General features: G+C 32.3%; 4 protein-coding genes across 6 annotated transcripts in view; 3 read left to right on the plus strand and 1 right to left on the minus strand.

The window, feature by feature from the left end:
* LOC108744453 overlaps positions 1-10143 on the plus strand; it is a 119621-nt gene extending 109478 nt beyond the window's left edge. For all 3 annotated transcript variants that reach the window (XM_018480236.2, XM_018480244.2, XM_018480227.2), the window contains one exon: positions 9461-10143. In XM_018480236.2, the coding sequence (XP_018335738.1) occupies positions 9461-10125 (665 nt within the window). In that variant the 3' untranslated portion in view covers positions 10126-10143. The remainder of the gene's footprint in view (positions 1-9460) is intronic.
* On the minus strand, positions 3325-14907 carry LOC108744310 (DNA-directed RNA polymerase I subunit RPA2). Its single transcript, XM_018480019.1, has 10 exons — positions 14680-14907; positions 12693-12927; positions 12308-12640; positions 12001-12240; positions 11773-11945; positions 11418-11710; positions 10328-11164; positions 4218-4504; positions 3712-4068; positions 3325-3468 (listed from the first exon to the last, which is right to left on the minus strand). Exons 2-10 carry the CDS (start codon positions 12759-12761, stop codon positions 3340-3342), a joined length of 2718 nt encoding a protein of 905 aa, XP_018335521.1. The 5' UTR covers positions 12762-12927; positions 14680-14907; the 3' UTR covers positions 3325-3339.
* Positions 13108-13805, plus strand: LOC108744651 (U6 snRNA-associated Sm-like protein LSm8). The gene is made up of 4 exons (XM_018480520.1): positions 13108-13272; positions 13345-13385; positions 13442-13569; positions 13629-13805. Exons 1-4 carry the CDS (start codon positions 13242-13244, stop codon positions 13717-13719), a joined length of 291 nt encoding a protein of 96 aa, XP_018336022.1. The 5' UTR covers positions 13108-13241; the 3' UTR covers positions 13720-13805.
* Positions 14000-16897, plus strand: LOC108744411. The gene is made up of 13 exons (XM_018480161.1): positions 14000-14279; positions 14331-14492; positions 14558-14647; positions 14702-15019; positions 15400-15467; positions 15534-15639; positions 15715-15835; positions 15891-15929; positions 15980-16110; positions 16194-16243; positions 16310-16353; positions 16411-16700; positions 16762-16897. The coding sequence occupies exons 1-13, from the start codon at positions 14084-14086 to the stop codon at positions 16818-16820; spliced, it is 1674 nt and encodes a 557-aa protein (XP_018335663.1). The 5' UTR covers positions 14000-14083; the 3' UTR covers positions 16821-16897.
* The last annotated feature ends 14 nt before the right edge of the window (positions 16898-16911 follow it).

Here is a 16911-nt window from a genome sequence, read left to right on the forward strand (position 1 = left end):
TTGACAAATTAGCCAGTAATATTGTGTATTCATTTGTAATAATAATTTATAAAACAACAACTGCATATTCAAATTTAAATTTTGGAGAGAATTGATTCAAAATTTAGACAAGAGCGCCCTCTAACAGACAGTCAATAAAGCTTAAAAAATAAAATTACCTGTAAAAATGATAATTTCAAAAAATTGTAATTTTCTGTCTTTCAATTAAAGCCATCTATTGACGAAATCACAAACAAATTTTTGAATTATATGTAACAAATAAAATAAATTAGCACCCTGTTGCTTATTTTTTACGTATTTTTCCTAAACGAATCGAATTGAAAATTTTTGCTTAATTGCTCCAATCGTTCGATTTTAGTTCATATACATGGTGCGACTTTAGCTGAAAAACGCGTAAAAACGCCATAAATAACCATTTTTTGCAAAAATAAAGTATGCCACAGTTAGTCCTTATTAGTTATTAATTAATTATCCATATCAGTTGTCATTTACTGGTGAATTAAGCAAAACTTTTGTACTAGTGTTCTATTTCGGTTCCCAAAAACAATCGACAGGTAGCTATACATGGGTTTTTTTTGGGAACCGAAATAGAACATTAGTGCAAAAGTTTTGCTTAATTCGCCAGTAAATGAAATCTGATATGGCTAATTAATTAATAATTGATAAGAACTACCTGTGGCATACTTTATTTTTTTAAAAAAATGGTTATTTATGGTGTTTTTACGTACTTTTTGGTAAAACTCGATCCACGTATATGAACCAAAATCGAACGAATCGAGTTGAAAATTTTTCGAGCAATTAAGCAAAAATTTTCAACTCGATTCGTTTAGGGGTGTTTTTTAGGTATTTTTCGGTCAAGGTCCATGCATTTATAGGAATTTAAATCGACGGAAGATTTTTAAATTTAGTGTTATTATTATTACCGCTTAAACTTTAGTAGCTGTTCGGAAAACATCTGTAATATGATTGAAACCTGTAATTTGGATATAATAATATTTGACTACCGGTCGCGAGATGTCGCTCCGGTTACGAGAAATACGAGGGACGCTCTACAATTCGATAACTAAAATACAAGGGATAATCGCAAAGATTACCTAATTTTATTGTACACCTTGTTTTTGTGTTTTATAATCCGTTAAACAATCAATATATTGATTTTTCGAACGTATTTTGTTTAATAAATAAATAATTAGGTAATAATAATAAATGCAAAACGAAAATAAAACAAATGTTCCTTTACAATAAAAAAAAGTGAAACAGTGAAATATTTGCAAGGCAGGAAGAGAAGAAACCAATGAGAAAAGTAAGTATAAATTTTAAGAAATGTTACTAAATACACACAACAATTATAAACATAAAACAAATGCTTACGCACCTTAACGAGCCTTATTCTATTAAAAAAAAGTTTATAGGTCCCCGATTTTGACCTAAAAAAAAACAAAAAATTTCTACAAAAATTCGATTTTCGTTCTTATACATGGGCTGACCTTAACCGAAAAATATGTAAAAAGAGAATAAATAATCATTTTGTTAACTGTTTGAATCATTCGATTTTGGTTCGTATACGTGGATCGAGTTTTGACAAAAGTTACGTAAAAACACCGTAAATAACAATTTTTTTAGAAAAATATAAGTTAGTTTAATGTAAAAACTAATATTTGGTTAATAATTTGAATATTTTGGAAAAAATTAATCATTTTATTACTTTATTAATACTTGTGTTTGCGAAGAAAGTTATAAACAACGAACAACATTACAGAAATATGGTATAATCTACTTTTAGTTAACTAGAAATTTAGGTGTTAATAAGCACGCCCTGTGGTAATGGTACAACATTTTTAAAATTACGGTCGAATTTTTAAAATTTCTTGCTGTTGCCAAGATTTTTTGTGAACACATTAACGTGTGTGTAACTACTTACTTTAGATTAATTATTAGCCGTTTGAGTGTAAGATATAATGGTACCTATGCACGTCGTAATTACCATCTCACACACGCTTTCATAAAAAATCCAGCCCGATGGAATCTAGGTGGTATAAGATAACATAATTGTTAGTTAAGTAAGTTCAAGAAACGGAACGCAACCTTGCTTTCGTGCCTTGTTTTACGTGCCAGAGATAAAAATACTCCATTATATTGTATTCTCACACAAGAGTAAACAATGAACAGTAACATGGTAAAATCCATTACACATTCACATACGTTGCCCATATATATGTACATGTAAACTCTTCATAATTCACTTCTACTTTAAAGTTGTTGATACATATGATAGATTAAAGCATTACATCTCAACTCGCGGTTGCAAAATGCAAATATTCTTGCGTAAATGGGCTGGAATAAAGTAAAATTAAAATTTTGTGTTTCTTTTAAAAGGTCAAGTGTCTTTTACTTCGTTCATTTTTTTATCTAAGTCCCTTCCTCATCCTCTAATATTATCTCATGTTCCTTAAAATTTTCTTCAGACCTCTCAACCTAACGTCATCTTCATTCACCAACTCACAGGATTTTCCCCATGTTCCACCATTCTCACATCCTCCTACCACATTTCCTTCCGCTTCCTTTTCCAAAAGTTATCCTCTAAATTCATTCTTCGTCCTTAATCTTGCCATTACACTTTTTTCCTTCGCCCTTTACGAATACCTTGGTACCCAGTCACCCTGCCAGTCCCTCCATATTATCTCTTTCATACCCAGCACATACCTAGACCATTCTATTTTTCCTAAATCTCCTCTAATCATATCTTTGGATCTATTCCTCACCAAATCCCATGTCCCTACTTTTGTCCCTTGCTTAAACTACTCTCGAACCTGCTCTTGTTTGAAGCTTAAAATTTCCAATGATCCTTCCCTTTCTCTGTTATATCTAATTTGTGCCCTAATTTCCATTACCTTTCTCTTCCATACTTCCTATCTTGTATCTTCTTCGTCTAGCCTCTCTAATCTCTCCTCATATTTTACTACCCCTTTTATTGCTTCCTCCCACATCTTCCCACTATATTCGATTGATTATTGAAATTNCAGAAATAATACCACGATCAGTTACAGTTGCAATAACAAGAATAAAAAACAGTTTATTCATTTTCTATTATATTTAAATAGTTCTTCCCCCCTATCAGTCACTATGAGTTCAAAACTGTTAGCACCATTACTTCAAGTGATCGAAATTCATTTTTGTGAACACAATTTGTTTAACCGCTTTCTTTGTGGTAAAAATTGTTTAAAAAATTAAATTTAAGGGAATTGTTTGTAAATAGGTATGCAACACATCGTACACTTTGCATAAGAAATTGCAGATACTAACTACTTTGCCCTGTGCTGATAGCACTCATAATTTCTTTTACATATAATAATTAACGTAAAACATACCTGTTTCGGTAAAGGGTAGGTCCTCAGCAGGCCACAGTTGCGAACAAATACCTTTCTGGCCCGCACGACTGGCAAATTTATCACCAACCGTTGGATTTCTCTGAAACAAATACAAAATGTAATTAAAATAGATTCCACCAAATAACATTTAATCAAGGTTTTATAATGTAAATTAATAATTACTTTTGTAATTGCTAATGTAAAAAAGGCCATTAAGCAATAAGCATAGTGAAAAGATACGATTAATAAAAAATATTTATAGTATATTGGTATTTTTGTAACCCTGCATTTAACATTTTTTAAACTTTTATTTGAAAAACCGCAATGAAAATAATTGACTCACCGGCACCCTGAACACAATACATGCAATTTTCTTGGCCCTGGTATTGTTAAAGTTCCCACAAACTCTCACATTGTCGACAAAGCAATCCTCTTTCCCTTTAAAGTTTTGCACAACGTATCTGCAGGACTCGGCGCTATAATAACAATACATTGGTTTCGATTCGGACATAGGTACTCCGGGATGAGGAAGACCATCAGTATCCAGATAATCAACTAAAAAGGACAGAGAAGGATCGCGACAAAAATAAGAATCTACGTGGTCCAATTCGATAAATTGCGCCTTGTAAATTGAACCGTAAGCGAAACCTCTTTCGTATGCAGATCTGTTAATTATCATCGCGTCCTCCATATCGTAACCCTGAAAACAATTGGGACGCAATTAATTAATATTATCAAAAGAATTAATAATTATTTAATTTAAATACTCTTACTTGTTGGAAATCGTTAAAAAAAAAAAAGAATAATGCAGCCCCAAATAATTATAAGCACAAGATACTGCTAACTTACTGTGTAACTAATAACGGCCACAACGGCGTTGGTTCCCATTGGAAAATCATCCAACTTTATATTGTCGTAATGAACAGGTCGGAAAAGAGGACTTGCTGGTGTTTGCAAACGATAGATTTTCGTCTCAGCCTGGGTACTCCACGTGTGACAGGGAGTTCCCATTGTTTGTTTCCCCATCTGACATTGATACATGTTCCGCGGAGACTGGTTAGTATCAGGCATGGGAATTAATTGGGCTAAATTGGACAGAAACGAAGACTTGGAGGGCTCCATATGTGTTGTAACACCTGCAACATAAGAAAAAGGACAATAAATCCATTTGTAATTATTTTAATAAAATAACAAGATTGATCTTGCTTGCATAATTTAAAGATCTAAATTACCAACGTATTTTCATGTCCATTTTTTTAGAACTCCAGTTTTTATATAANTATGATAGATTAAAGCATTACATCTCAACTCGCGGTTGCAAAATGCAAATATTCTTGCGTAAATGGGCTGGAATAAAGTAAAATTAAAATTTTGTGTTTCTTTTAAAAGGTCAAGTGTCTTTTGTCCTATTTGTGCACCCGTTAGAGTTAGCTACAATCCTTTAAGATACAATCCTTCAAGTATCGTATTTTATAAATCTAACAATTTACATTTAATTTTACAGTTACCCATCAAAAAGTTATTAATTGATTAATTATTTTTAAATTTGTGATGTATTACGTACTTGCTAATTGATTTATTACTTAAATTGTATATTTGTGAACAATCTATATTTTGAGTGATTTCAATATGGGGTCGATCTACATTTCTATTGAGTACATACGTTTTTCCCATAAGTGACGTCACAAAAGTTGTGCGTTTTGTTTGGATTCATCAGTGGGCGTTACTTTCATAACATTTAACACACGTCAGAAGCCCTTTAAGTGTGTAAGTTAGTTCACTATATTTGCAAGTTAATTTGAATATTTCGGAAAAAGTTAATCATTTTATGACTCTATTAATGTGCGTGCTTGCGAAAAAAGTAATAAAACATTAAAAACATTACAGTAATATTGTTAAATTCACTTTTATTTAACTCGAAGTTTGAAAAGGTACCTAAGAACATAAGAAAGATTAATGTTATGTATTTTAACTTTCGGTTATAATGTTGCAAAACAAACACTTTTAATACGTGACTGGCTACGAATGGCATAGAGGTATTGTTTAGAAAGGTCAAGTGCCTTTTGTGGCATTTATTTAAATAACAAAACCGCGAAGAACCCGTTACACAATTAAGCAAAACCTTTGATAAAGAATTTTGCGAAAGGATAATTTGTTCTAATCTGACGCATACAATGGGGCAATAAAATCATACATAGTACATTATAATTTTGGTCGTATAAATGGTAGTTCCAGTAGGTTTAACATCAAGACCAAGGCAGTTATTCAACGACTAATTTTTCTCTTTCGTACTATCAAATTTCAGCTATTATATTTTAGAGACCAAAATCAGTAAACAAAAACGCGTTTCAAATATTTTTTACAAGCATTTAAACGTTCAAATAAGATATTCCTCTAAGACACATGAAAAGGTAATGATATTTTGATTTGGTATCTATAAAATTAGATAATATCGTTCGAAATTCCTATGATTGATTTCTGGGGGCCCGTCTTAATCCAATTGGTCAGCTAAAGTGTTAGTAGCAATCTGTAGTGTACAAAACAACACTCCTTTTTTATGGTTAAATATTAGAGAGAGACTACGCACCCATATTGCCGAAGGTGAATGTTTTTGAATTAAAAAAACCACTTGCAAGTCGAATAGAAGCTTGAATAACAACAGTCGGTCTAGTGAGAGTTGAATTTTAAATAAAAATTGCAATACAAAACGAAATTATAAATTGTAATGCCATTTATATGTAACTAAAATTGTATTGTGTATAGATCTGTTTAATCTCTACTCAAACTAGTTCTTTTCTGAATGAGATGAGGTAGAAGAAAGTTGTCTAACTTTTTGGGCGGTTTTTGTAATTAGAAGGATAAGTCTTTAACAAATAATATGTAGCTCGGTACATAAATTATTATGTGCTTAATGACTAATTATACGAGAAATTAGATTTGGTAAAACTATTAAAGATTAGAAATGAACCAAACTGAACGCTAAATGTTAAACGAAAAATAAAAAAACACTTTTAAGGGTACACGACTTACGGTTTGAAAAAGCAGTGAAACTTTTCCATTTTTCATCTGGTTTTTAATGTTTAGCGACTGTTTAGTTTTATATGAGTGAAACATTCTAACGGTAAACTTAATTAAATGAAAACCAAAATAAGGAAAATTATCTGTCTGCCTAGTCATAAAAAAATGTTTTCGTTAACTTTAAGGTAATTTTACTTGATGTATCTAATTATCTGTTTTGTCGGCATCTTTGAATAACCAAAAATGCCACGGCCGATTCTATAAATAATTTCGACGAAGTAAGAGAGTTTGTAAAAAAAATGGAAGGCATCTCTGCCGACGATGATGATAATGATGATCTAATATTCTAAGAATTATTATTACAATCGCTCCAAGTTGTTGCGAACGAATGGTACGATGTTTTATGTTGTGTTTTTCTTTGCAGGCTTTCAGCTATAACGTTTTTAACTATCATCATTATTTACCAGTCTTCGTTTTTCAATAGTTACTAATCATTTTGCTCGTTGGTGTTGTTGTTGAATGAAGCAAATTATTATTTGGCTATTTTCTGTACGAAATTATTTTAATTCAAAATTGGTTTAGACCAGTAAAAGCAGTTATGCTTGTATGTATGTGGTCCGTCATTATTTTTATAAAATGGCCCATTAAACAAATAATCCAAAAAGGAAACTGTCAGTCTGTCTTTTACAGCAGATTTTCTCAAAAACTATCCGATATAGAAATTTGAAATTGGACTTTCAATGAAAGAGGTACGGCCCTGCAAAATGGCCTACGTTTTTGCGAAATCTAGAAAAACAAGTGTGCGTTTTTGACATATTTTGAATTTCAGTTTGAGCTGTCAACAAAGTTATTGATATATACTTTTTCCGATAGTCCAAACAACCTTTCAATCGGACTTTAAACAGGCAGACAATGGGTCAGCAAAATGACCTCTGTTTTTGCGCAACTTGAAAACCAAACTAACTTTCACATTTGAACTGAACAGGGCCACCAAATAATGATTTTCATACTTTGAAGTCTCCTCTTTCGATTAGTTCATGCGAAATTTAAATTGCACATTAAATAAGCGAGTTACGGTCCTGCAAAATGATCTCTGATTTTACGAAATCTCGAAAACTAACAAATTTTCGCGTGCGTTTTTGGCATATTGTAAGATTAAGTATGGGTTATCCAACAAAGTGTTGTATGCATTCATGTGTGCTCTTTCCAATGGTTCCAATGAATTTTAAATCGGACAATAAATAAGCGAGCTACGGTCTTGCAAAGCCACTTCTGATTTTGCGAAATCTAGAAAACTAACAAATTTTCGCTTGCGTTTTTGGCACATTGTAAACTTAAGTTTGGGTCATCCAACAGAGTGTTGTATGCATTCATGTGTGCTCTTTCCAATGGTTCTAATGAATTTTAAATCGGGCAATAAATAAGCGAGCTACGGTCCTGCAAAGCGACTTCTGATTTTGCGAAATCTAAAAAACTAACAAATGTTTGCGTGCGCTTTTGGCATATTGTCAGCATAAGCATGGGTCATCCAACAAAGTGTTGTATGCATTCAGGTGTGCTCTTCCCGATGGTTCGAATTAATTTTAAATCGGACAATAAATAAGTGAGCTACGGTCCTGCAAAGCGATTTCAGATTTTGCGAAATCTAGAGAACTAACAAATTTTCGCGTGCTTTTTTGGCGTCTTTTGTAATTAAGTTTGATATTTAAGGTATTGGTATCTCCTGTTTTCGATGGTTTACACACGATTTTAATTGAACTTTAATAAACTCGAAAAACATTTCTAATTTTCGTGTTCGTTTTGCTACATTTTGCGCTTCTAAAACTTGTAGTAACAAAATGTGTTTTAACGTTTAAATCAAGCTTATAAATTGACTAGTAAAAATCTACCTTTTAATTAATCTACTATGTTATTTAAGCACATTCCAGCGAGGGGTCACACCATTACATAACAAGAATTTGAAGCGTTCGTTTTTCAAATGATTTTTTTCCATTGACTTATTATCTTCCCACAAAGTATTCGTTTCAAATGTGTAGTTAATCGATTGGATACAGTTAGGTGTTTAAAAGGTTGACACCGTTATGTTAAACCACTACACGTGTGTATATGTAGTTACACACGAAGAAATCTACACACATTCAATAAATAATAAGTTGCAATCATGCGAAGAAATTTAATATTTTTAATTGGAATTATTGTACAATTTTGTTATTATATATAAATGTGCCTAAAGTTCTATCTACAAAATTTCGAATTTCTATGTCAATTAGTTTCTGAAATAATTAGTATGACAATCAGACAGACGCATGAGTGATTTGTTTTTAGGGTTCCATACGTCCGAATAAAAAACGCAACCCTTATAGTAACACTCGTGTGTCTGTCTGTCCGATTTTTCTTTTAAATTGCCACACCGTTTTTTACATATTTAAACAAAACTAACTAGTAAAAGATTGCTGCAGACATGCATAATCAATTAATTTTACGTAAAGGTGTTAGAATGAAAATGGCAAGACGATTAATTTATATATGCGTGTGTGTTTCTATAGATATAAAGTTTTTATTATCATAAATTCCAAATAGGAATTACAACAGTTTAACCTTTACAGTTATTCAACTTTGGAAAACGGCAGTTTTCCTTGACCTCAGTTAGTTGCGGTTGTATTTCGCCTTCAGAATAGACTTCGCCGATTAGGTATTTTATTCAGATGGAAAAAAAAACGGAGAAGGTCAAGCAAGTTCTTGAATTAAGTTACGTCACTCATACATAAATTATTATAAATAATTTTTAACGATATTAACAAATTAGTCAAAAATAAGCACCTTGTTATTTTAACCGAGGTTAGCGCAGTAGATTCGAACTATTTTGTTTATTTATTTTTCAACATAAACTAAAGGTTAAAAGTTAATATTTTATGTACTAAATCTTTCGCTGTTTAATTTCCTTGAAGATGGTAGAAGAACCATAAAAATTGATTCAATAATTTATGAGTTATAAGGGCACAGACAGGGATCAAACCAAATACAAGCATTCTACATATTTCGTCGTAACAATTTTTGTTTTATTTATCATTTAGACGAAGAATGGAATGCAGACACGGCAGAGTCTACGATGTATCTGATGCCCGATGGTTCCCCGGAATTAACCCTGCCTCGTCCCCATACCCAAACGGAAATCCGAAGCTCCCGCCACTATCCTGATGGGTACAAATCAGACCGGTACCCATCTAGTCAAAACTCGTATTCTAGAGACGCCAGTTCTAATAATGCACATCACGATAATAAATATTCAGACAACACGAGATCCTTGGAAAAGGGCAAAGGACGATTCATGGAAAATCCGCTCAACAAATACGCCAAGAACTTCAGGGAATTGGAAGAAGAACACGTCATGGGGAAGAATGGGGACCCTACTAAGAATCACGTGGATTATCAGGTCAAGAGGGAGTTTGAAAGCAAAAGGGAAATATTAAAAAGGGATTTTGAAAAGAAGGACATTGAAAGGAGGGAGTACGAGAAAAGGGAATACGAAAGGAAGATGTATGAGAAGAACAAGGAAGTTAAAGATTTTGACAAGCTACCGCGGCTGCGATATGGGGCGGAAACTGGGAGAGATGACGAATTCAAAACGGAAATCCGAAATGCAGTCAAATGTAGGAAAGAAAATACCGAAGAAGTTGATAACAGGAAACCGAGGTATAATTTTGGCGAAGAATACGTAACAGAACAACAAGTAAGGTAAGAAAATATATAAAATCTTTATTAATTCATTTTTTTTCTTTGTAAAAAAAAGCTCAAACCCTAACGCACAAAAAAGACACCAACAAAACCAACTTTTAATACTTACTGGAACCAGTTTTGGTTTCCAATTTGCGACTAGTTCAAACTTAAACTCTCTCCAAACTCATTTTGTTAGCCCTAAAGGTAGNACATTTTCTTCTTACCCTTATATATTTCATCTGGAGTGACAGATATGTCCAAATTGATTTGTTCTAAAGTCCCTACAAATTCCATATTACGAGCACTCAAGTTAACCAGAGGCCTCATCATTCTGGCTGGTCCTGTGAATAAAAATAATCCAGGATACTGTCCTGTAACCTTTTTCCTGGGAAGCAAAGCAATCTCTGTTGTAATAGGTATCTCCTTGCCCTGTATCTTCAGCAGCCTTAAATTATCTACCAAGTCCTTTGCAATTGACACTGGCACATATCCCACAACCTTCCCATCTACCACAGTTACATAGGAATCCGCCCTATTTTCGTGAAGATAATTTTCGAGGGGTACCATTCCCAACCTGGCTAGAACACGAGGGATATTTTTAGTTAAAACTGGATCAGGGGCGTCCGTTACTGTGCAGTTCATCGTAAGATGATTGAGGAGACCGCAGGGAGCTCCGTCAGGAGTGTGCACCGGACATATAAAACCCCACGCATCCGGTAAAAGCTGACGGACTTCTGTAGTGCGCATTTCTTGGAAAAAGGCCCCCCTATGAACTGCTTTAAAGTGTGACATGTAACGCATCCGATTAATGTTTTCTGCCATTATAACTAGGCCTTTATCTTGCATTAGACCCAGACCTGTTGCAGTTTTTACATTCCCTGTAGCAAAAAACTGCTCCATTGAGGATTCTATAGTTCCCGCATGTTTGGCAGCTATCAGTACTTCCTTAGAAGAAAGAGGAAGCATCGAGTCAGTTTTGGGACGCTTTAGAAGCGCGAGTCGAAGATTATTGAGCCAACCTTGAAGTCTTTCTTTAAGTATTTGTAAATACAAGTGACCCCCTACAAGGAAAGCATGACAAATATTATATATATAAATCATGGCTTTTAACAACATACATTCAAATTTTTAAAGACAGAGATTTAGAAATGGAACATTCAAGCCTTCATTAACATATTTTAAATTTAATAAAATGTTTTTAAATGTTACAGATAATTATTTTTGTTCATAAATTTTCTTTCAATCATGCTTGCTTGAATTTAAAAAGTAGATTTAATTTTTTATAATGAATAATAATTGTTTCTAGTATCATACCCAATAAAATTTCTTGCATCATCACCGAATCGACCCCTTCATGCTTACACTTATCTTGAGCGAAAGCGAAAAGTTTTTGCGTCATAAAAACCAAAAGATTAAACTTGTCAGTGTTATTATCTAAATGTATTAAGATGCACTGTTTTAACATGAAATCGGTTATTTGTTGATTTGTGTACCATGTTGGGCATTGCAAGAATCTTACTCTGAACAATTTACCAACATACTCCTTGCAGTCTTCTTGTGTATGCAAGTTTTCCAAGTGGCACGCCCGAAGCATATTTTGTATACAACTAAAATATATTAAATTACAATTTAGGTATTTAATTAACAAACAAAAACATGACACACTTACTCTATGTAGTATAAATCATCTTCATGTCCTTCAGTTAATTTTTCAAAAATGAATTTATCTGTATAATCACACAAACACTTCATAATGATCATTAAAGGAATGTAATACAAATTTTTTAAGTAGATAAACATGAATTTGGCAGAACCATCAGTCAAAAAATGCAAAACATTGTTCTGAAAGACCAAAAATATTAATATGCAATATAAAAACTATAAAAGTGATAAGTACCTGTGCTGTTTGGTCTTCTCTAACACATCTGATACTAACACCAACATCAGAAAATAATTCTCCCCTTTCTTTCCATGAAGATCTCTTTATGGTAAGTGGATAATTTCTTCGAGTCATTAGCAACATTCTCACTAGTCTTTCATGACCTTTAACAACAAAATATCCACCCCATTCATCTTCATGTTCCCCATTTTTCACTAATTGTTTAGGAGACATTAAATTTAAGTGACATCTATTTGACTAAAAAGCACAATTTCCTTATTAATACATAAATATTTCCCAACATTACTACAGGAAAAACCAATACCTTGAGCATAATAGGAACTTCACCCAACTCTTTTTCAAAATAACTTTTCTTTCCATTGTTGACTGTCCAGGATACTTTAATATTGAACTTGCCTTTGTAAGTAGCTGCTCTTTGTCGGCATTCGGTAGGAAGCACCACTTGTTTTTTCACCCCGATAGTACCAACAGGAACTAAGGGACAGCTAAGAGCCGCTTCTTCGATCTTCAAACAAATCTTGTCACCATTAGTAAATTCAAACTGTACAGGAATAATATCCGCCACTGCCTGTTCCAGACCTCTATCTACCATATAATTAAAACTAGAAATGTGAGGAGTCCCCAATTGCTGCAGAAGCTGTAAAAAAATGTACTAAGTACCGCACGTGCATGAAAAACAAAATGCTTACGTTGTTTTGATGCTTAGCAGGCTTCCCAAATTTAGGATCCGTAAGATGTCTTAAAGTTGGGTTACTCATAACTTCTTATTTATATAGATAAACATATCAAAAACTACTTTTCTTAAATAAAAAAAGGCATATAAATAACCTAACTCTATCGAAGTTCTTCTTTTCCTTCTTCCTAATGTCAACTCGATTTAACGTTGAACTCTACAGACCATTCAGCCATAACTCCACAATAATACTTAAATAAAACAAAAAGCAAGTAAATCTCAAATACTTAAAAATAATTGAAACTTGTCAATAAAACAACAGTAAACAGATATTTCCTGTATTAATAATAACCAAAATAAAATTAATTCTCATTAATTAACTGCACCCACTAGCCTTTACTTTGACACTACCTTAGAAAAACCATAGACAATAAAACTACCTTTATCGATGAAACTAACCTAACTCTTAAAGCGCAAACCAAACGATTAAACATTTTAAACTTTTTACTTAAAATATCCAATTTCTTCATTTAATCGTCACATAAAAGCCTTTACAGCCGAAAAAATGGCTGCTGGATTGGACGCTTTTGTAAATCGTATCCTTTACATAGTTTTAAAAATATTTTTCTAATCGTAAATTTGTTATCAACTCCTTAATTGTAATTTAGATACTGTATCAATTATTACATCTGATGGGCGCAATTTTATCGTAAGTTAATACGAAAAATATTGTACAATGAATTAATACTTTCATATAATTTGTAGGGAACTCTTAAGGGCTTTGATCAGACAATAAACATAATTTTAGACGAATCTCACGAACGAGTCTATTCTAGTACTACAGGAGTCGAACAAGTTATACTAGGCCTGCATATAATTCGAGGAGATAACATGTAATAATTATTTACAATTGGAAATTTTTAAAATATTAAATTTTGATATTTAATTTTAGTGCAATCATTGGTCTTGTAGATGAAGAATTGGATAATCGATTGAATTTGTCCAGCATAAAAGCAGAACCATTGAATTCGGTTGTACATTAAATTTGTACAGAAAAATGTAAAATATAAGATATAGCATAGGTGTATGCAATTTTATTGCAATTAAGTGAATAAAACAATTTAAAAACTGTAGTTAATTCCTTAATAACCATAGGAAAGTGATTTACAGATTTATATGTTGCAAATAACGTATTCAGAATTAGAAGAGCCAATTAAATTATCAAAAAATGTACCAATTACTTGCTACGATTTTTATACAAAACTTAATATTTCATTTGTCATGCTTGTGACATTAATTCTGATAATTCTCTCCTATAATTTATTTTACACACAAGGCGATAATAACGTTGGCACGGTCTTATTTTCAAAAAGCGATTTAGAAAAAAGATGTTGGTCTTCAGAAGAAATGGTACTATTAAATTCGCGAAAGATATTTCAACAAATACTTCCAAGTAAAAGTTCTATTGGATTTAAAGACGATGAAACTGTAGATGACCTTGTTTTGTATTTCCAAATGGTACTTAGAACAGTAAAAAACAAAACAAAAGGCAGCAGTAAAAGTAGTAGAATAATTATGATGAAGGCAATGGCAGATACGCTTGGTAATTTTAGAAATATTTGTGTAAATCATTTTCTTGTTTTATCTTACATAGGTGGTTATTTATACGCTTTTGTATTGCCCTTGGCACGGTCTGCATTCTATGCTGGTGTCATAAAATTTGAAAGTATTCAAAAGCTAAATCATATTTTTAAAGAAATTAAATTTTTTTTAAAAACCAATGGGGAAGGTTGGAAGAATCCTGATAGCCAAGTGGGTTAGTTAAATAATCAACAATTAATCCAATTCACAGATTATATTTAATAAATTATTGTTCAAAAGAATGTACAGGAGCTGTAGGACTACCTTTAAAACCTCCCCATGGCAAACTGGACCCTTGTGAAGGTTTAATATACCAAAAACTTGAGAGAGGTGAAACTGAGGTAAAAGTTAAATATGCTCACCTAAAGTATGTATCATTTCTAGGGCACAAAGAGGCCTGCTATGAAATCCCAATGCCCATTTTGGATAGTGCAATAGAGCCATCCGCAATTGCTATTCCTTTTAAAACGTATTCTTTACGGAAACTAGAATCATCCTCGTCAGCTTATATCCTAGTTAAGTATTATGTAGCAACGATGAGATGTTACATGTCGATAAAAGCCGAGCCTTGCTGCATAACAAGGTTCCACAAAAGGCTTCAACACTGGCTAAACACTCACGTTTTGCCGCACATTCACGATCCAAAAACTTATGCTGCATTTGGAGGAATCTACAGAGTTATGGAAACAATAAAACAGTTTGGTAAATGCATCAAAAATACAAACAAATTAAAAGAAATGTATTCTCTAACCTTAAATGTCACAATACTAAAAAGTGAGGTTAAGCTTCTCCTTCTTCTTTTTCTTCAATGTTACTTTGTTTAAAATCCATACTATTGCTATCTATAAAGTGAAACAATTTCCATAAACGCCATATCCATAGATCAAGCTAATAAAATATTATAAATTTTAATTTTTAACTAAATTAAGTGAACAAGTCGTTAAATAATAAAAAGTGCTAACAATGAAAACTAATATTCATTTACACAAATTACTTAATGTTGCATAAATTGTAATATAGTATTAATTTAGCGGGAAATTTGAATCAAGAAAGCAATATTTTTAACAACTTCCAATTTTAAGGTGATGGTGCTGTTGAACAAAGGAGAAACGCATCTAAACACAAGGGCTCATGTAGTTATGGAACTGAAGTAAAATTTATAGATGTGCAAAACGTTATAATGTGGTATCAATCATTTGTTTTTTTTTAATTTTAGAAAAATAGTAAAAACAACATCATTCTTGTTGCTTTGCTGGCTACAATTTTTGTATGGTTCCTTATAGGATCAATTTTTATTTGTTTAAGATTAAAGTCAGCCAAAGGTTTGTAAAACAACTGAACATAACAATTATTTTAATTAAAAAAACTTAAAAACCGTAACATTTCTACTTAAGCAGGGGGTGAATCATATAATGTAGAAATTGGCACCTCCACTTCCTGTAAAACATCTTCAACTTCCGCAAAAATAGGTAAAAGGACCAACCAATCAAAACCGACCTGTACATCGCAATTTTCCACGTAAATCATTAAACCCAACTGCAATTTCTTTTCAAAAAACTAACATCGGTTTTAGACGAACTTCTTCCAGATCCCCATATTCATCAACTACAAGGTACGTACTGTAATAAAAATCAGACAAATACGAAAAACAATTTGTTACAGAAGAAGCAGAAGTAGAAGTAAATGCAGAGCGCCCTGTATAAAACCATACACTTCTGCTGTATGTTACCGACAACAACAAACACAGTCTCCTTCAATTATGACCTCCTGTAGGAATAGAAGTCGCTCCAGTAGTAAATAATGTTTAAAAGTCCCTTTCGTTTAACACTACACATAAAAATTATAGGTTAAAAGACCTTTAAAATTTCTCTTTCAGCCCCAAGAAGACAACAAACAGGCCACTCGAAAGAAATAGCAGGAAATAAGGTAACATTTCTTTTGTTTTTAATTGTTTGCTAATGAATACTGTATACAGGGTGTCGTTCATTCTAGGGTTATCAAAAAGTATTCACAACAGGTGTTGCAATGGTTCAAACGTAAGTTCCACTTTTTACTCTTAACATTAAAACAAATGCTACTTAATTTATTTGCAGCAAAGGGTTTGGAGAAAAGAATGATTTAGATGATTATGTGGACGATGCTGAAGAAGTTACTAATGAAATCGACGATTTTGATTTTACTTTAGACGAAAGTGAAGATGATGACGAGGAAGAACAAGAAGAGGAGGAAGAAGTTGATGATGATGATGATGACGATGAAGAAGAAGAGGAAGAAGAAGAAGAAGAAGAAGAAACGACTACGTTTCAGGGAATCCCAGAAAATGAGCAAACAAATTTAAATGACGATTTTCCAACGACACAAACATCTGAGACGTCTTTTAGACGTAAACATAAAATTTAAACTAAAAGTATATCAATATTTTAAACATTAAACTTTTGTTTCAGTTTTATCAGAAGATAATATTTTAAATCAGAAAAACAACAAAGGAAGCAGTTTCTTTTAAGATATCCTACTATTCTACAATTTTAATATATTATATGGTGTTTTACGACAATTTAACTAAATATATTGTTAAATGAAGTAATTGCTGTTTT

The sequence above is a fragment of the Agrilus planipennis genome, unplaced genomic scaffold (genome assembly GCF_000699045.2).
Source record: "Agrilus planipennis isolate EAB-ADULT unplaced genomic scaffold, Apla_2.0 scaffold6, whole genome shotgun sequence".
Taxonomy (NCBI): Eukaryota; Metazoa; Arthropoda; class Insecta; order Coleoptera; family Buprestidae; genus Agrilus; species Agrilus planipennis.